Below are 22,229 nucleotides of genomic sequence, written 5' to 3' on the forward strand. Positions count from 1 at the left end.
GAGCACACGCCGCCGTGCTGGCAGGGGGCGCTGGCGCACTGCTTCATCAGCACGTGGCACGCCGGACGTACCGACGCTGGACAATAAATATTTCATTATAACAATACTATACATAGAAATAAAAAAACATTAAATCATAGTGATTATAAACAGTTGTGATTTTAATACTGAGCAGTCATTTATTTATAGAAAAATGTTGACACTAACTTAACTTAATTCACATTTTATTTTAATAGAATACTAATACTAATATTATAAATGCAAATGTTTATATGGATGTTTGTTCGAGTTTGTAGCTTAAACGGCTGAACAGATTTCAATCAAATTTAGTACAGATTTAGAGGATAATCTGGAAGAACACATAGGCTACTCAGTTGTTTTTTAATTATACGCAGACAGAGTCGCGTGCGAGAGCTAATTGTTACATAAAGAGGCAAGTAAACTTAAAGATAGGCTGTAGACTAGTTTGCTTATATGAAAGTTGATCAGCTACCCTCCCCTATATTTTCATTTAGACTAGAACATAAATTACTCCAAAAGAATAAGTACTATAGATTGCATAGGCATAGAATCAAATAAATGGCATGTTATTTAATTTGCTGACCGGAATCCTGTTGTCTAGCATAAGACGTCAGATCCTGAGGCTTCCCGTTCAGCACCAGATCTCGGATGCAGCCAACGAACCCTTGTCGCAGCGCGGCCGTCCATAATGCGGGCGGGGTCCTAGACGCGGAGTACTCAGACCCCAAGCCTCCGACAAACAACGGCCCATCCAGTTCCAGCTGATTTGATTCACCTGGAAGTAGCATACATTAGAAATAGTATTGTATCTTACAGATTGATAAAATTTATTTACAATCTAAAAAAGTAGTTCTACCTGTAGGATGACTACATCTGTGGAAATCTCTTAGTTGAATACGACGTGATCCAAAGAGATTAAAAAAAATATAGACTCTGTGTTCACACTTCACTTACAACATTTTTCACATAATTTCACTAAATCTTAAGTGATAGATCCTTAAAACCACGTCAATATAGTTAATTTCCAATATGTCGTTAAATAATATTCCAACGTTTTTATTTTATTTTTACTGTTTAGTTTATTTAAAAAAAAGGAGCTTATAATAGTGTAACATGTTTTATTACATGCCGATACGGACACAAGGTGGCACTAAACTTGACAACATAGCATATTTCATAGAAAGTGCCGGTAAAAAAATGTTGTTAACTATGTCTACACATTAAAAATGTATAGACTAGACAGTAAAAGAATATTTTTTTTGACTATGCCTAGTCTATATTTAAATGTCTGATAAAAACATACCAGGCGTTTAAAATCAGCATTAGCGGCATTAACACTCTTCCATCTCTGTCGGTATATATGAAGTCTATACATTTTTTAATGAATAGACTAGAGAGTAAAAGTGAAAGAATTTTATTGCCTACGCCTAGTCTACATATTGAAATGTCTTTGATGTAACATACCGGGCGTCTTAAACTCAGCATTAGCGCCATCAACAGTCACTCTTCCATCTCTGCCGGTCCTTCTGAGCAGAAACTCATGCCAGTGGGAGTCATCGACGCGACGCCGAGAGGCACGCACGCGCACACCACCCGACCCCAAGTCCACGTGCACGTAGATATACCCGTTTAACATTTCCACAGCGAAGAGATCAGCCTGTGAATAACATTAAAAAATATGTCTAGTATATAACTTTTAAGGCGAAGATATGAGTTTCTTCGAAGTATAGATAACAAGTGACTTTAATTTGTCTACTGATTTGACAAACATTACTCAAAATGATTGAATTAATATTGAGTACAAAGTGCATAAACATGTTCACAAAAGACAAAAACAAATGACATCTAAACAAAAGGAAAGGTATATTGAAAACTAGCTTTCGGCCGCGACTCCGTTCGCGTGGAATTAAAAAACAAAAATGAGTAGCTATGTGTTCTTCCAGACTATCCTCTACCAAATTTCATCAAGATCCGTTTAGCCGTTTAGGCTACAAACTCTAACAAACATCCATCCATCCATCTAAACATTTGCATTTATAATATTAGTAAGAAGTAAGATTACTTTTATAACTAAGTACGTTCAATAAATATTGACTTAGTTAGTGATAAACTATTATTTGCATAAAATGTGCTTTTCTATAATTTCTAACATGTTTTAATCTAAAAGCAATTAACAAACTAAAAGAGAAGAATTATCTTTATTTAATTATTTACTCTGTTAATAGTCTAATAGTTAAAATTTTATTTAACCAACGGATTATTTAGTTACAACAAACACCAACCAAGCTGTATTGCTGCCATGAAATTATTGTATTTTAGTCAAAGCAATTCATGCAAACTGTTTCCATATTGCATAAAATTATCTAACATACTTCTATAACTATCAAAAGCTGACAGGTAATGTTTAAAATATATAAATTTACAATCTATATGAAAAATTATCTTAAATTATAATCTAATATCCGTGATGTGAATTTGTGTAGGTAATAATAAAGCCTTCTAAAAAGCTTGGTTTGGTAAAATTCCATCAAAACTCCGTCTGCTTTCCTGTTTGCTGTGCTGGGATCAAGAAGTCGTGTGCGAGGGTCTACTGTGCACATCAAAAAAACACAAAACACTTGACGCTTCAAAGTGGGTGAAACTTTAGAAGGTACCATACACAAATTCCCCTACAACTGTGAATCAAGAGTTTCTCGAATGATTGTCCCTTTTACCTACCATGCATAACTGTGGATAACATTTTCAAGTTTCCATCAAATAATTCTATAGTATTTGTCAATTGCATCAAATTGTCCACAGTTTTATGACAGACAGGAGTTTGCTTTATTTTAATAAGATTAAGGAATCTTTTATCATTTTAAAAACAATAACCATTAGTTTTTACATAATTAAACTCATAGTTTTTTTTTTAACTTTTACCCAAACACTAAAGGTCAAAGTATTTTAAGAGCAGGCGCACGCATTTGCAACTATTTCACAACTGTTGTGCGATTGTCGATTGTTTCGCAGCCCATTCAACTGTTTAGTTGCACAACTAAAAGTCGAGTAGTATACCTCCATATAAGCTCAAGAATCAAAGCGACTAAACGGTTGTGCGATAGTTTAGTCAAATATGCGCGCTCGCTCTAAGACTCCTTAACCGTGTTAATGCAATCTCCTGTACATGTAAATATTATCGACTGATATGATATCTGTGATAACAGATTTGACAACGTAATGTTAATGGCCTCTTTAATGGTTTCGATTCAACCCCAAAAGCTTCACCCCTTACCGTGCAACCTACCCTTGGTGGCTTCGCGCCCATGTTGAACAGTATCAAACCGTTCGGTTCGTTTGTTCGGAACTTGAATGATATCGTTCCGGTCTTCACCGCCTCCCATTTTGGTAAGATCTGTAATCATCAAAATATTACATAGAGTCTCAAGTTCCAATATTCATTTTAATATACATTTCGTTTAATCTATATTTCCATACTATTATAATAAAGCGTAAACACACACTTTGTTGCCTAAGATGTCAGCAATTACAGCATATTTTAGAATAATTCTTTATTAATAAAAAGCTATACACTGACGTCACGCTTTAGGCTATATGTTTTCACGCCGTTAAACTTAGGAGTAAATATTTTAGATAAAAATCCTAATGTGGGAATGAGACCATATGTTGCTGCCAACATCAAGGAAGCAAGATTGCCAAGGTTTGTCATGTCATGTCATTTTGACATTTGTAATTGATAATTTGACAAATGTAAACAATAAAATAAAATTTTCATAATATCATGCAGATGAAGCCGCACGGGGACAGCTAGTATAAATCTATTCATAGTATTATTTAAAATATGATTAGGCTATGGTCTCTTATTCGAATTTATACTTCATATAAAATGGAAATAATCGAAATAAATCCATTAATATTTAACAATAACGACCGCCAGGTGAAAGCAATTAGATTCGAATACAGTGAAAGTTATGTCGGAGTACGGAGAATTAAAATCATTAAGGCAATTATAAGTCGGAGCGACCTTGTCGGTTCGTACGAGTCCTTCGGAACGTTATTAGTTTCAAGATCAATGGAACGATAAAAATATTACCAGCGGAATGTTGAAGTCATACAGTTGAAGGTGAAATTGTTATTAAACTGCTGCAACATTCCATTGCAGTTTGAACAAAATTCTTTTTTAAGTACATGCTATTTTAAAGCAATATTTTCAAGCCTTGAAAATATCAAGCAAGAATAAACGTTCCTTTGTAAATGAACAAATGAAAGTAAATGTATGTACTTATTGTTGCAAATAAAACTTAACCGTAAATAAAATAAAGTCGAAGAAAAAAAGGGAAACCAAATATCTTTGTTCCTACATTTTATCACATATTAAATCAGATTTCCTTACCCTTGAGGTAAATGCCTTAGCAGTGATTACAGTCATTATAGTAACACTCTGATACTAGAAAATTTGGGGCTAGAGAATGATTTATGAGCCGTCAAAGGGACTTATTGGACCAATTCGAAGCAAATTGCGATGTCACAAATTGGCATTATACTTTCAACCAGGGCAAAGAGGTTACGACACTTTGAAACAAATTTACCAATTTGTTTGTGGAGAATCCTAACATTTGTGGTGAATATTCATTTCGATAAAAATTGTATTTTAAATTATCCGTCAACCAATTTTTATAACAAAATTTCATTATCTTGAAACACGAAATGACCTTAACCATAATACAACAACTTTGGTATAGTACTTTATACATTTTAATAAATGTTTTTTTTTTTACTTCTATCCACTCAGTCATGTCGGAGTCTATCTAAATTGATTTAGGTGCAGGAATAAAAACCATCAATTCGTCGTCAGAACGTACTCGAGTTCTCCGAACAGTCGATTGTCGGACACAAATCCAATAACGGTCGTCGGATCTAATCACGCCAGAGCCACTCCGGTTATTTGATCAAACTGTAGGGCCCGAAGCGTACAGTAACTCGAATGTACTAAGAAATATTGGAATATTTTCACCTCTGCTCTCACTGATATACCTAGTTTTGACATTGACATAACTAAAATAATAAAGCGTAAACACACACTACTTCGTGACGTAGGATGTCAGCAATCACAGCATATTTTTGAATAACTCTTTATTTAAAAAAAACTCTACACTTTAGACATGCTTTTGGTTGTATATTTTTATGCTATTAAACTTAAATAAATTTGAAAAAACCTTCATGTGGGAAAGGGATCATAAACTAGAAGCTGCCAACATTTAGGAAGCAAGGTTATTATGGTAACTGTAATTTTGACATTTGCAATGGAGATTTAATAAACTACAGTTTTAATAATTTCATACTGATGAAGTCACATTTGAAGTATCGAAGAAAGTTTAAATGATTATGACATGTTTCTAAATCTATCTAATCTTATTTCAAGTTGGGATAGGCAATCCGTCTATAAACACAGTCATAAACGTCTCACGTTACAAAGAGTAGAGGGCATGTCATGAGCAGCAATACCAAGGTGTTCATCCACTGTCTTGGACAGTCGGAATAAAGGAACTGCAGATGTGGTGACCTTGACTGTTGAACCTTATCACTAACGAAAATTGCATTAATCGCATACCAAATGTGCATCCCTCGTGCTAAACGTAACCGGGTCGGCAGAGTCTGTAGCAGTACAGGCGTACTCCAGCCGGCCAGTGACCGCTATCAGCTTGCTGCCGGTGCGCGCCAAGTCTATCAGGTTCAACCTTAGAGTATCAGCCGAGAACTCCACCTGAGAGAAATTAAAATTTTGATAGTTGACGTCATCGGTATTCATCTCTTTTGGTCGTCTTTTGTTCATTTGAAAAGCTATTTGGAATTTTTAACTATTGACTAGATAATACGCTGATGTTAACCATTGTACAAACTATTCCAGGGCGCGGACACAGCTCTGTTTAAATTATCGCAGAACTGTTTAGTCGCGTTTAGATTACTACGAGTTTATATGGAGGTACACTACTCGACTTTTAGTTGTGCAACTAAACAATTAAATGGGCTACGAAACAATCGATTATCGACAATAGTTGTGCGATAGTTTAGTCAAAGGTGTGTCCGCTCGTAGTACAAAATAGTAAGTCGATATAAAAAACTATTACAAGCAATTTTGATTCCTATCAATAAAGGCATAGAGCTTACTTTCTTCAAACAGCCGATGAAGTTGGTATGAACTCTAGCACCGGGCAATGCTCTGGCGTTAAGTGATCCTCCCACATGAGCTCTGGAGCTGGCCAGCATTGTGAAGGAGCCGGCGACGTGGGAATGTTCCGAGTACACGTCGTCTACTACTGCTGACACCTGAAATTACCATTTATACATACAATTCAATTTACATAAAGGCTTATACATAAAATTCTAGATTAACTTGAGTGTACAATATTTTTGTTTTAGTATTGTCGTCACCAGCCTTCTATGTTTATTTTTTCTATCCTTTTGTTACTAAACTATTTTAAAATTTTAGTAAATGATGTAGTTATAGATGCATACCGTATTGTTTTTCTGTTTACGTGCGAACTTTTTTACCGTGATCACATAATGCAGAAAAAATATGATTTATCGCAATGTTCATATTCTTTTTAGAAACCTTATCAAAGCTAAACAACGTCAATATACATAAAACATAATATGTTTTGTGAAAGAACAGTACAGTAATTGCTTTTGTGGGAAATATAATCTCATTTTTGCTGGCAACCTTATAAGGGGATGGTTTAATAACATCGCGCATTATCCGCAAATGTACGAGTTTTACGGTTGTCCTACATTTTACAGCTTTATCGAGACACGACATGAAAGATATTAACAACAAGATTTGTCCCGCGGTTTTACTTACCAATTGAAATTAAAAGAAAGCATTTTGCTAATCAATAACTTAGAGGAGACAAAGTTAATTTGCTTTTTTAATTAATGTCAATAGAATTTGAGATCGCATGGTCGAGGGTTCGAATCCCGCCAATTTTCTATTGTACTGAAAATATCCTAAGACAATCTTAGTAAAAAAATATCACAAATACTAGTAAATAAACAAAACAAATATCAAAATATAGTTGTAATAATTATTAACTTGATTAAATTCTATGAATAAATCTTTGCTAGAAGATATAAAGTAACGATTTAACAACTATATGTGCATTACTTAAAATTAAATTACAACTTTTGATAAAACGATACTCTAGTAACTCAGTTATTTCATAACTACTAAAATCATAAGTAAACTTACATTATTTGCGAAGCAATTTCTACCAAAGTATTGATACATCATAAAAGAGTATATTTTCTTACAAAGAAATCTAACTTGAACCTAAACGATAACTTATAAGTGTCTCAAACAAGGGGACTATTCTGTATCGAGGCGATATATTACCGACTTAAGGCCACTTGCTAACATCTGTGCGCGACTTACCGAAGTAGCCTTGGACAACATTTTTCCGATATATTTTACGAGTAATATCCTATAGAAACAAATTTCATGGAACGTGCTCTTCGCTTATGAAATAAGTTTTTCCGAGAAAGGATAACCATTCTAAGTGTTTTTGTTTTATGTAGCGTTATAGTAAAACATAAGAGCTTATCATGAATATTTACGTAACATTTTCGTAACGTCATCGACAAAATTTATATAGATTTCTGTAGTGCCCCTACTGGGTGTAAAGCATACCAACAAATCCCACACTTTTGTCAATGACGTTACGAATATGTTCTCGTAATTATGTCGAAAATATTCGTGGTGAGCCGTCTGGTATACTAGTTGTAACGTGAATATACACCTTATAGAAATAAATATTAACTCACCCGACAAAAGCTTGTAAACGGCGTAATCTGAAAATAAAAATTTTACATATTAATGAAATTTTTTAAATTATCTCAAATACCTAAGTTTACTTCAAATGTCTAACTAAAGCGTTGAAAATGTTTTATTACATTTTGGTACGAATTACTTAAATGAAAACGTTTGTGTTGATTCAATTTTTGCAGCTTTAAACGTAGATTCTTTCATTCATTCTAAATGCCAATACATTGTTGTTCCGTGATTAAATCATCTGCAATTCAAATTTATTTCGATCCACAGTACGTATTGAATAAAATCGTAGGCGGATCAATTTCGTATCGAAATGCAAAGCAAATACTAATCCGGTAACTTGGGAGTATAACCTTTTAAAATGTGAAAATAACGTTTTATTTTTTAAATTTTAAAATAAGAATTAATGGTGCTACATACTTATAAAAAAATAAGGTAGTTAAGAAATCTTTTCAATAACATTAATGGAAAACAAAAAAAATATAGTTTTAGTATAGACAAAGTTTCGTGTGTGTAAAAGTAAATTTATTCCAGTATAGCATTACGAATTGTTTAACAATACCGAAATTAGCTATACTTATATGTTAGACACATACATATAACAGTAAAACCATTCTGTTCGTCAAGCCAGTAGTTAAGTTGCATACATAATGTACACCGGCGGCGTAGGCAGTGTAAATAAATTACGAGTTCGCTCGCTGTTCACTTAGCCTGGAATTGTAGGCTTCGATCATTTATTTATTACACTAAGTTACAATTGTTCATACAAAGTTTAATATTTTGAAATATTTATCACCGTACTTCTTATAGGAAAATACAGTTAAAATAATGAAATTCTATAAGATTAAGAGACAGTTTATATATTTGTATTTTCGACTGTTTTAAGATTTATGTTTGACTTCAAAGTCATATCGTACTAAGTAAGCGTTTCTAAAGAACGTGCTACGAAAAATTCTTAACTTTTAATAAAAGCAAAGGTCAAGGCTTTACTTTGACTTAGCTTTAAGTCAGAAACAAGTTACAAGACAGGTCAGTAACCATGAAAGAAATATACATTCTCTAGTTTCATGCAACGTACATCTAACCTTTTATACCAAGTCTCTAGCTCCGGTTCATATTTTAAGAAATCACGGTTATTGAAACATTTTGCGTTGGCTTGCGAAATGCGATCGTAACCAACAAATATAAACTTATATTGAAAGCAATTTAAAATGAGATAAAGTAAAATAGCGTTTATTTCAGTTCTGCGTCAAAGATCCAATAAAATTAAAAACAAAAGTTTACAAGACTTTATAATAGTTTTAAATTAAAAATAGAAAATTAACAGTTAAATAAAGTTAAGAACAACTTATAAGTTACAAGTTACTATTCTAATATTCGTTTCTTGCTTAATTTCTGCAGATCTGTTTGCCGAAAGCAATGTACCGGTGCTTATTTATACTGAAATATGTACTTCGACGTTCATAATATTAAGTAGCGACAGTCAGAATTTAAACACACATTTAACTAGTTAATCCAGATTTTAAATTTTAATTACAAAAAGCCACTTCTTTACTAATGCCTTTAGGACGTAGCAAATTTATTAGCTGGATAAGTTTTAAATGTTGCACATAATAAAACAATCGATCACATTAATGTAATAGAGTAGTTACCTCTTGTATCCGTCTTCTTACAGTTAGCTTGTGCCATTGATGGTCGTCGAACCTCGTCTTCGCGGGTTTGATGTGCATCTCCTGCTTGCCATTACCGAGGCCCATTGTTAATGAAAGTCCACCATCTCGGACCGCCAAATTAAGATAATCTGCTTCATGGCCTGGTGAGGAAATAGTAAAGATGGGCAAAAACGTAAAAGGCTTTGAGACATTTTTTTATCGTCTGTGTACCTGTATAGAAGAGCAGTCCGTTAGGTTGTCGTGTCTTAAAGTATAAGGAGATGGCGTCCTGTGCGCTGACGATGGGCTCGCCGCCAGTCTGCGTCAGGTCGTATGAGAGGAACTCAGCGCCACGGAACGTTGCCTCTGACGGCGCTTTGTCTGTTACAAGAAACAACTTCATTAAAAAAAAAACCTTGTATAAAAAGTAATTTTGGTAATTGAGATAGCCACTTGTTACAATAAATGTTAATTTATTAAAATAGTTTATAACCGTTAAGTTGTAGGTAATGTTATAAGTAAACTGAAGCTTTAAGTGCCAAGTAAATATCAATCTGATCCGCCTAGAGCGAGCTAACTTTTAAGATCTATTGAAACTTGCTAACTTAGTCTTCGAGGATCTTGTTTGGACACCTGATATATTTATAATATCAAGTTATAAGAAAATAATAATTATTTTCTTCTTTATATTGACTTCACTTATTTCTATAAATGTAAAAAAAGAAACTTTTAATTCACATTTTTAGTATGTAAATAATAACACGTAACTGGGTCTTTATTAAATTTTCTCTCCTTACTTTTCTATAGAATATGTTCCTTTATAATTCACATTTTTAGAAAGGGCCATAAAACACCCCTAACTACAGGTGTTGTATAAGCACAACTTAATCCGTCCCTCGCCGCGGCCAAGGTCCGTTCATTCGTATAACCTTTTAAAAAATTTAAAAGTGGAATAATTACCGCGACCGCTGATGAATGCGCGACATGTTTTGGTCAAAAAGTTTAAAGGGGGAATTGGGTCAGCTTTCTACTTGACAATGCCATTTTTTGCATGTCACAGAAATGTTTACGTAAACGTTAAGGGGCATGTCAAAACGTTCCAGGGATGGCACATGAATAAGGAAATTAAAAAAAATTAAAAACTTAAACCCTTTAATAATAAAAGCCTAACATTGTCAATTGAATACTATTTTAAACTTAGTAATCTGTTTTAATTTTGTATTCTTTCACACAGTAACTATTTAGGTAAAATTAAAATTTAATAATAAAACCCTCCACCCGTTAGCCGTGCGTAGATAAATCGTGAAAGGATCCTGGCTCAACCCCCCTTTGGGGGCACATTCGACCCCCGTCTGCGGCCCGCGTGGGATGCAATCGACCCCGCAGCCGCGGTCCGCATGCTAAATGTCTCAGAGGTGCCGTAATGCGGACTTATTGCTTCAATTGTAATTGCGATCGCTTCTAGTTTATTGCTGTGGTAATTAATGCGAGGGATTTGCGTATTTGTGAGCGCTTTACTATATTGTGTTGGGTATCAAATTGTGAACACTAGTTAGTATAACATGTTACTTTTCTACTTCATAATTTATTATATAATCTACATAGAAATACTTAACTGTACAAAACTTTAAATAAATATTTTTGGTATATGGCCTATGATATATCTTACTTCTTACTAATATTATAAATGCGAAAGTTTAGATGGATGGATGGATAGATGGATGGATGTTTGTTAGCGTTTGTAGCCTAAACGGCTGAACGGATCTCCATGATATTTGGCATAGGTTTAGAGCATAGTCTGGAAGAACACATAGGCTACTTTTTATCTCTGGAATAGTTACGGTTCCCGTGGGATTCATTAATTTAGTTTTTTAATGTTTACTCGATCATTCTGCAACTGTTCAACATATCTTATTGAAATTTGGCACAGATATAAAACAAAGTCTGGAGTAAACATGGGTTAAGGTTCATCCCCGAGAAATGTCCGGTTCCCGAGGGAGACGTAGCTTTTGTTTTTTATATAGTTCGTATGTTTACAAATACCACGCGAACGAAGTCGCGGGCAACAGCTATAATTGTCTATGTCTATGATCCACACGACTATGATCCCCATGTCCTACTTATCCTCAATCTATGCATGTTTTTTAATTAATATCATGTAAAGTTCTAATATTAAAATACAAGTACTCATTAATCATTTCCTGTCAAAGTATGACCTAACTTTACCTCGTAAATGCACCGCCGCTCAAACTGTTTTATAATTTTAAAGTTAAAGCTTTAACAAGACTATATAAAAAGCTACTTCAAAGTTCGAACACTTTATCTTGATATTTTAATAAAACAATATCAGTTTGAAGACTTCAAACACCTGCATAAGATTTATTTTATAAAGAAAGGTTCAAATTGTTTCTAGCTTTAATAACAAAGATGGTAAAAAGTGAGATTTTAGCTTCTTTTTACATATAATTTGATTTAAAACATCTCCCTATATTGTTTTCAAACTTTAACTCAAATTTGAATTTTTACAATTCTATTTAAAGCTTACATGTGCCTGCAAAATCAGAGGAAATAGAAACATCATATAGTCCCGGAAACTTGCTTCCTTATTTGCGACGGTCTATTGAGTATGGGAGTCTACGACGTAGCGTACCCTCTACGAAGCCTCTACAGTATTCACGTAGTTTATGTATTCGATATGACGGTACAATACTAAATTTATATGTATATTCTGATATTATCAATACTATCCGGACATATAAAAACAAAAATTTTAAATTTCAATTAAAATTTGTTCCCATTCTTCAAGGAAAATGTTTTAACCTTTGATGTTATAAGTAAACACTTAGCTCTCTCAAGTTTAACTCATCCCTTTCTTCCTTCGCTAAGTATTTTTTTTCTTTTTATCTTTTAAAAATTCTATTCTCTGTTTTAAAATCCTGGATTCAATAGAAACGCGTTACGTACGGTAGTGAATATTACCGCTGCCTCTCGATTCATATTCCATCCGCGGCGCTGCGCTCGTCCGTGCAAATCTAATCTCGAACTAGACTTTCTGCTATATACCAACTATGTTTTACTTGCGTGTTCTTATGTAAAAAAAAATCTGGGACATATACAAGTCATTTCATAACATGCTATGTTGGTTCTTTAAGTCTATTGTCTAAACATAAAGTTTAAAATTATATTGGTACGTTATTACTTTACTAGTTAGAACTTACAACTTAAATTTACTGATGATAAGTAACTTAAGTTTTTCACATTAATAGCAGAAGTTCATGTATTTCTGAGTTCATTATTATATTGATATCAAATCAAAGTTTTAACCTCTCTTTACACTGTCGACATCAAAACAACCAAATAATAAATAAAAAAATCTAAAGAACGACATTTAAAACGATATCGCATTTAATAAATATTATCGAGAAAACATTCGTGGAATTGGAAACATTATTAAAAACAAACGACGCTAATCCCATCGAGTCGCAGATTGTGAAATCGTAATCCGAAACTCTATAAAAAGTTATTAAGTTTCCATTTGATGTCATGAAGAAGTTTTATTGCAAAAATTGTATGTAAAGTGACGTCAGCAGAATAATAAAGAAATAGTCCCTGTTAAAAGTGATATCAAAATGTGGTCATAAAATAAAGTCAATTTCGAATGAATTTACTTGTACTTTTAAATATTTATGGACTACGTATATAAGTCGAAGTGAATCAATACTTACTTACAAGATAATAAATCGGTCACTGACTGCTAATCAAATCTGCATGAATTTCTTATATAAAATTCATAGTATCCTAACACATAAATCAGCACATATGTACGTAGGTCGTTAACCTTAGTTCAAGGGTCTGTCAGCTAGACTGTCAGACGTTAGTTTCCTGTCTGTAATCGAGCTTACTGGATAGTTCCGTCCCAAGCTCTCTGTGGATGTGTGCTGAATTACCTGCCATTGTGTCGCTTCAGTGCACCGGAAATGGACCAAAGCTCATGTTCAGAGCTTCCATTCGGTGAATCAGCTCGGTGAAAGATACTTACATTCTATCAAATATACATTTAGGAAAAGCTACCTAATGCTATGAGGTTAATCACTATTTGGTAGTCTTTGCAGACTTCTTAATACCCTTATATTTTATAACATTCGACTTCTGAACATACTTAAACGAATATATAAAGAAAAATGATCGTTCAACTTAATGTTTATGAATTTCAGATACTTTCCGGAAGTCCAGTTAACTTAGCGTTGAAAAACTTTCTGTAGCAGGTGCTCTATAATGTTGTTCTTGTTTAGAATAATTATGCAAAAAAAAAACACAATTTACAAATAAATCTTGCAAATATTGCCCCATCATTTTCAAAATAACAAAAGTAAAACCTACAAGAAAATAAAATATATACAATAATTGAATAATATTTATAAAAAGTATAGTGAATTAAATATTCCATCTTCCAGGTCCTAGGTTTACACAGGCAGAACAAACAGTACCGTCAACTGTGTCAAGTTGGCTCTTTACATTCCATTCGCATTCCGAACTATCTCAATTCTACAATCTGTAAAATGTAGCGCAAATATTTCACTACGTTTATAAACAACTAGCTTCCCACGATTTCGTCTGTGTAAAATTAATAAAAACATAAAGTACCCTATATGTTCGTCCAGACTATCCTCTACATCTACGAGTATGTCAAATTTCATCGAGGCCACAAACTAATCTTTCGCATTTATAATATTAGTAAGATATCGGTGAATTCATGCGGCTACCAGCTTGTTTTCCATATAAAAAAAAATCCCTAATAAATTATTTTATAATCCGACTAAAAGTTTAATAAAAAAATTTTAGCGGCGCAATAAAATACAAAATCGCACCATGACCTTTTTATTAAAACTAGAAAGATAGCGTTTTGTTCTATACGTGTCTGTTGCGGCTTAGTCCCACATATTACGGAGCTCTCTCGGTCATAAAGACGGCCAAATTGTCGCATTACCGCACGAAAACAAGTAGAAATTGCGCACTTAACGCCACTAAACTGATAACTTTTATCGCACATCCGTACACCGGGATCTCGGCTTAATGTAACGGATAAAAACATACACAAATTTTATACACATTCAACCCTATTGTAACAAAGAGCTTGTTTTACTCCGTATTAAAGAAAATCTTTCAAAACCTCCTTCAATCATTTAGTTAAAAGCGAAATTTCGTGACCAAAGAACGACTCTAAATGGGGCAGTTATTTAAATAAATAAAGAAGTAGATAATATTGCGGAATATTATCTAAGGTAATTCAAATAAAATAAACTAAAATAGGTAACATTCTAAAACAGAAAATATATCAGTTATTAACGAACGGGAACTCCTGTTCAAATTACTCTAACACTTCATATCCCAATTTCAAACGCATAACATAACAGTAAATCTCTCAAACGTACTGGTATCGCAATATACGCAGAGAAATGGTATTATTTGGATTACTATAATCCTGTGCGAGGCGGTCAGGGTCGGCTCGGGCCAGTTCGATCCGGTTCAAACCGGAATGGCTTTAATAATCTGCATACTAATGCCTCAAAGGTATCGTAAACGAGAGTAATTGCTGTCTATTATACACATCGATTGTTATTTGAACTACTCGATGATCTAGTCGTTCGTAGTAAAACTTACAGTGATTTAATAGCGATTTTAGATGTATACTAGCTGTTGCCCGCGACTTTGTCCACGCAATATTAAGATAAAAAAGTAACATGTCCCCGTCTATGTCAGCTACCCTTTATTGAAAGTCTGGTCGTAATCAGCCCAGCCATTTCGGAGATTACCCGGAACATACGCGGCTTGCGGACAGACAGACAGACAAAAAATTTTCAAATGTGATTTTTATTTATTATATTGACACTCCAATTTTATTATATTTATGGATAAGATTAGTACAATAGACTTTTAGTATATAAGAACAACAATGACTAAAGAAAATTTAGGATGATGACGTTAGGGTATATTAAAAAATTGAATAACATACGCTAAGCAATTTGAAGGGGGCGCAAAGTTTCACGATTAAGGTACGAGGCGCGGCGCACCAAATTACGTTATTAATCATTCTACGGCCATGTGTGTGTGCGGGCTGAAACCGCCTCGAGCCAGATAGAACTGGTAATTGCTCGCAACTCGAATAACGTATGCAGCTGAGATTTATGTACACGGATACCATCGTAATATTAGTTAATTAACATTCACCGAATTTTAATCGAATGATGCGTATCTGTCTTAAGATTTTGACAATCAGAGAGTATATTACGTACATTTTGCATGACGGTTGCGAGAGCGTATTCGTAACGCCATCGTTATTTATTCGATATTTGTTAGAGTTTCGCTAGGGGCGCTGCACAAATCATACTTCATACTAATATTATAAATGCGAAAGTTTAGATAGATGGATGGATGTTTGTTAGATTTTGTAGCCTAAACGGCTGATCGGATTTCGATGAAATTTGGTATAGATGTAGAAGATAGTCTGGAAGAACAAATAGGCTACTCGCTTTTGTTTTTTCTAACTTCACGCGGACGAATTCGCGGGCGACAGCTAGTCTGGTATAATTTTTATTGATAACTTAAAGAAAAAGTTTTCGCAAAAAATCGTAGCATTACTAAAAGTGTTAACAAATCGTGTCGATTAGCAAAGCGGACATCGGCGAGATGACCACGTCACACGGGACACATTTGCATTCTTTGCAATTAGCTTGATTGCTTAGCTTGCTCTAGACACCAGCTGGGATACATTTTTTAAATAATCACAGCGAATGGTACTAAAGGTTTAGTGTATAGATTTAATTTTTTTTGTAACGATTACTAAAATAATCAATATCACTTTTTTTCATGTAGATTATTCAATTAGTCTTATTCTATTTTAATAAGGACTAGTAAAGTTTTTAGAAGTTGAATTGAAGTGAAAAAAATATTAGAAATACCACTATTTTCCAACAATATTATTGCAACAAAAACGTTGAAAAAAAAGTATTGTAATAAATGCAATCTGCAAATCGTAGTGTCAAGGCTACGACAATTGGAATTTTCAATTGAATCCGCACTGGAACTCAGCGCCCTCTACCGACATTTGCATATTTTGCAATTTCCTTGATTACGCCTTTTGTAAATTGTGATGAAAAGCCGCGGCATCCGATGGCACGTACAGCGCGCCGCAAAATGTTTGCTACCGGAATGTGTCTTTATATTTATTCAACTGTTTATGTTGGGGTCCAAATAGATTTTTCTTTAAATTTAGTTTATTAAAAGGCAATTGTTGTACTTTTAAAGTTTTATAAAGCACGAACCTAATATATAAACTCTGCTTTGGACTATTTTTTAAGCAGTGTGTTAATATTTTACAATTTACATGTTTTACTTACATATTTATATTTACTTTACTATATTTACTCTGTAAATCAATTTACGAGATCCTTAGTTCCTTTTAAATTGGACATAAAAGTCGTCTTGGCATTTTCGTTTAGAGCTCGGCTATCTTGCTGTATTGTTGTCTGTAATTGAATCCAAACAATCCGAGGTTCCTTCCTTTATATTATTGCGAACTCGGTTTCTTTTTGGTTGTCTTTAGTTTGGTTCGTTAAAAGAACAGTTAGGAATGTGGAGTTTAATTTTATAATGATCAAACATTTGAGCGTTATTTGCTTATTTAAAAAATAAATAAATAACGGATTTTAGATAAATAGATTAAATAAAGGTAAAATAGGACTATTAAGTAATAGGAGGTTATGGAAACGAGAGTCGAGAATTTTGTTCTTTAAACATTCGTAATGACTTAAGCACTGAAGCAAACTGAAAAGTTTGTCGAAAAGTAAGTTATTTATTACATTTAAGTTTACAAATTCCACATCCAAAAACTTGTTTTAAATTTCTTATGTAACATGTTTAACTGGCTTTAATTATATTCTCGTGAAATTAAAAAAAAGTTCACTATTATTTGACGACTAATAAAAGATTTTAACAAACAAAATGTTGTCGAATCTGTTTGTTTTTCTTTACTGAACATATGACTAACTAATTGTCCTGTCGCGTGGAATTCAAACAAACTTCATTAGTAGCCTCTGTGTTCTTCCAGACTATGTTCTGCGTCTGTGCTAAATCCGAGATCCATCCATCCAAAATTTCGCATTTACATTTACAAGTATTACAGAAATTGAGAGAATAATAGAACAGAAGAAAAGAGAAATAGTCTACAAAATATACTTTGTAATATAACCTCAACATAGTAACTTTAGTAACTTCAATAATCAATATTTAATCAACTATAAAAGTAAATGTACAGTGGAATAAATTAATTTTCTTTGTGCATATTGCAGTGAACGAATATTTAATACCATTTGACGACTGACAGCAATTTAATTATTATAATTGATATCCAACCTTTGTGATGACAAATGGAAAATTTATTGTCCATTCCTCTGCAATTTTATTTTAACTCGAAATCGAAGCCTAAACTTCAGAAGTTACAGTTTCACTATTAAGCAATTTTTGAAGTCAAGGAAAGAATATAAAAACGTCTTTATAAGACAATAAATCGTTTATGTGACTATCAAACAATAAAACGAAAGACAGTATAAAGAGTACAGTCAGCTGCATACAGTATACGCGATTTTAAAAACATTAATAGATATATCGGGTTATATGGTATTGTATAATATTGACGAATGCGTGTAATTTGAAACCAGAGGTACACATTATATACAAGTTTCTGAAGTTTTGTTAATGTGTATAAATTTATGTAACTGACTGTACATTGTCGTAAATCGCTGTCATAATCTTCTTGTAAGAGATTCACGCAACGATAGAGCAATATTAGCCTACGTCAATCCGTACTGCTCTGTGGCATTTTGTTGAACCATCTACATGCTAATATCAGAATAAAGGGACAATAAAGTCGCATTATTGCTTCAAGTATCCGTTCCGAATGTTATCTGATTACCTAATGCCGTATTAAAGTTTAATAGCCAAGAATTTAGCATATTCTTGCGTATTAAGAGGAAATAGTAGTATTATTTGGTTAATTCTACTTTCATTAAAAAAATAAAAAAAGTAGTTTAAAACTATTCATAATAGAAACATTCTGATTCAATTAAAAGGTCGACAGCTAAGAGTTTTTCAGCGTCGTAAACAGAGGTCAGGGCCGCGGCGACCCCGGCGAGGCGAGGGTTAAGTAAATATAAAGCGGTATAGACGCGTACGTAATTTGTGTCCGCTCCTAAACTAACATGCCATTAAGACTTCTGTGTGGGTTGAATTAAAAAACATTTGCAGCTTACACGCAAATTTCGAGAACAAAACGTTTTTTTTTTAAATATAAAAGAGATCTAGTGTAAAGTGGCCATATTTTTAGAGTACTTATCAAAGTATGATAAATGAAATTTTACTTTCCATTGTCCATTTTTGACAACAAAATATCGCTGACCTACTAGTCCAATAACAAACATAAGTACCATTCATCATAAATCAAGCAAACACTATTGTATAAATATGAGCCTATTACGTCCGAAGTTTGTTATACGATTACATCAAACATTTCGGGAATAATTGGACTATAACTTTGCCTTATACCAACTAACTAACAATAGTTATAAATTGCATGGTAGTTACAACGAACATTAGTTAACTAGTTATGAAGTAAAAACACTCGTGAGTTCACACTATCACAAACATATACCGAAACAAGTAATATAGTACTTCTCCCTACCATTTACAAACAGGATAGGAAGTGGACTTGGCAAAAGTAAGAGAATTATTGTTCTTCTGTTCTTGTGTTAGTATATCTATGGTCAATTCGTTTAGTGAATCCGTTTGATACCTTTTTATTGACTCTACTCATATCTTAATTTTAAAAATAAAACAGTCGTAGTCTCTTCAGGGATTTTGATTTAGCATACAAATAATCTAGACTTTGTTGTCAAGTCTGTATGAATATAAACGAGCTTTGTTGTGAGGAAGGTCGACAGCAGCGCAGCAAATTACAACCGCACTTTCCAGCCACATATTAAATATAAACCTTGAAAAAGTTACCTTGACCTTTTGTTTGTCGATAAAATGCTTCACAATATATTGACTGAAAGGTGCTACAAAGAAAAATTATGAAATGTCACGTTTATAAAATTGCATATACAATCGTTCGTCGATCAATCGAATCGTTAAGAGCTAAATTATTTATTGTAAAAACTGAATAAGACTACTTGGTGTACAGTTGAATTAAACCGAAATGAAATAAATAGAACTTTAATCTTATTAAAAACGTGTTCGAATAATTTATTTAAACAATAAAATTATCCAAAATCCATACAATAATTGATATTGTCAGCATCAACACCATTAAACATATTTTCCCATTCCAGAGAAATACGGTTAAATTATTTACATTCTAATCAACAGACCTGAAAACAAATATAAGCCGCGAGGGACTTGTTTTTAGGACACGTTACGATCTAACGACCACATCGATAAAGATTTATTTGCCTGTTAACTGTTGGGAATAAAAATGAGTGCTTATTATTACAATGACAAATACACTTTTAATAACGAAGTGGTATCAAGAGACACTATAAATTTAAATTTTAGACAGGTCTTTACTTAAATAAAATGAAAAATAATAATTATATTACTTTCTACCAATAATCATTATCAATCTGCTCTTGTCTCTACCGATTGTCGGTATGTTCTCTCTTCAATACATATCAGCCATCATATTCACTCCTTACGCAAATTGCTTCCACATAATCCATACTTTCTTCGATCTTTCTCGGTGCCTTTGGTATAATTTCTACAAACCTTTTTCTTAATATTAGCATTACAAGTTATATTTGGGATTGTCTCAGCACTGTATTCTTTTATAACCCTATAACACTCAGAGACAATTAACGTATCCAATTACGACTGAACTCTGGTTTCCATTTACGAACCACTCATTACACTCAGAACAGAATTGATATTTTATATTTAGTTAATGAAAATATTGGGTTAACTTAATTGAATTAAGAAGTTAATGTACGGATTTACTTTTCCTAAAAGTGCTGCAAGTAATAATGACGAGATGAAAAGATTACTTTAAACTTTGTTTTATATTATACAACTTAAAAGATTTCGATGTGTTTTTTACATTAAAGTTTCTCTTTTAGTTTTTCTATGTTTAGACACTTTGAACATGTTCTCTTCACAAATGGGGAAAGGGATTGGCTCCTGCAGCACAGGGGAACCTATTGCAGGAGCCAAGGCTCTCATGAAATGTATATATTTTTAAAGTGAAATAATAAAGGATTTTTTTTATTTGTTTATTTATTAAGTTAAAAAGTAGGATATTAAAGTAAAAAAAACATCACGGTTACACTAAAGCACTTTTAAGTAAATTGAAAACTTCCAAACAATAAAAACAAATTAATTTACTGTTTTTAAACCGATTCTCAAAACACACACGTAACAATATTTTATGAAACGCTTCATTTTCAATATAAGGTTAAAATAATATTTTGTTATTCGTAAACTTTGAAGGATAATTTGAATTTATTTTTACTTCACTGAACCCATGAAAAAAGTAAACAAAACCAAATATTGAGCACCTTTTTGCAATACCAGATAAAATAAAAGAGAAAATAAAAGTTGTTAATTAAATGTCATTGAAATCACATTTTTTAAAACAAAAAACTAATCTACTAACTTAGATTAGCCTTCGAATTTAATCTTCGAAACCATATAAAGTGCTCAGACTTCTAAGCAAAATAATATAGACCCCAGAGCATACTTCGCTTTTTCTTGAGAGACAAAAACTTTAGTAAAATACTATTCATCTTGTTAAAGACTGGCAAACCGACGCGGCTTCGCACGGATGATTTATTTTTAAAACATAACAAGCCTGTTACTTAGCGATATCGTAGCATTCTAATGGCGAAAGAAGTTTTAAAATTGGTGTAGTAGTTTTGAGTTTATTCATTACTAACATTTTTTTTCTTATAATATTAGGATATAAATGTATAAATTATATTTGTCGATAATCCTCTACTAAATTCAGACGTTTAAAGGTCTCTGTTTAAGCTACCTTGTAGTATAACTAACACGTATTTATAGACTAAAATTAGGCAAATTTATGATACAATTATTATGAAATCGGTCGATTATAATCATGCAATAAACTTCATCTTAATTGACCCTTATTTACACAGCATTTGATTTACGAATACTAAGACTAACACATTAGAAACTCGATATATCATAAAAAGTAAGGTAGAGTCGGTAGAATATGCCTTACTTCTTTATAATACATTATGATAAGTTTTTGTAAGAATACTAACTTTCTATAAAACTAAATCTAAATTAAATTAGAATTTAATTTTTAAAAAATCATGGTAAGTCATTCTGACTAAAATACTTTTTTCTGATAATAATTTTAAGAATATAGATACAAGTTCAAAAATAAAAACATTTATAATTATTCAATTATGACATCTAAACATCTCCGGTTTTGTTTTCGTCATGAAAACGAAACGGTCCAGAAGTCGTTATAATTTTATGTTAATTACCGCTATGAAACGACGGACATAAACATTAAATGAGCAAAATTAAATTATTATAATTGCTTCAAAGATTAAATTAACCATTAATTATTTAAACTTAGATTAACGTAAACGTAAAATTTCCAATAAACTAAGGTAAAAGATATCTACCGATAACGCGACCGTGGCTTATATTCCCGA

The 22,229-nt window shown here is 32.7% G+C and overlaps 1 protein-coding gene across 1 annotated transcript in view; it reads right to left on the reverse strand.

The window, feature by feature from the left end:
* LOC106110411 (neurexin-1) overlaps window positions 1–22,229 on the reverse strand; it is a 94,721-nt gene that overhangs the window by 10,395 nt on the left and 62,097 nt on the right. Inside the window, exons 6-14 of the mRNA XM_013292236.1 lie at window positions 9,727–9,876; window positions 9,496–9,656; window positions 7,837–7,863; window positions 6,187–6,345; window positions 5,630–5,782; window positions 3,293–3,412; window positions 1,486–1,678; window positions 605–796; window positions 9–76 (exon numbers count right to left, since the gene is read on the reverse strand). Of these exons, the coding sequence (XP_013147690.1) occupies window positions 9–76; window positions 605–796; window positions 1,486–1,678; window positions 3,293–3,412; window positions 5,630–5,782; window positions 6,187–6,345; window positions 7,837–7,863; window positions 9,496–9,656; window positions 9,727–9,876 (1,223 nt within the window). The remainder of the gene's footprint in view (window positions 1–8; window positions 77–604; window positions 797–1,485; window positions 1,679–3,292; window positions 3,413–5,629; window positions 5,783–6,186; window positions 6,346–7,836; window positions 7,864–9,495; window positions 9,657–9,726; window positions 9,877–22,229) is intronic.

The sequence above is a fragment of the Papilio polytes genome, unplaced genomic scaffold (assembly GCF_000836215.1).
Source record: "Papilio polytes unplaced genomic scaffold, Ppol_1.0 DF820622.1, whole genome shotgun sequence".
Taxonomy (NCBI): domain Eukaryota; kingdom Metazoa; phylum Arthropoda; class Insecta; order Lepidoptera; family Papilionidae; genus Papilio; species Papilio polytes.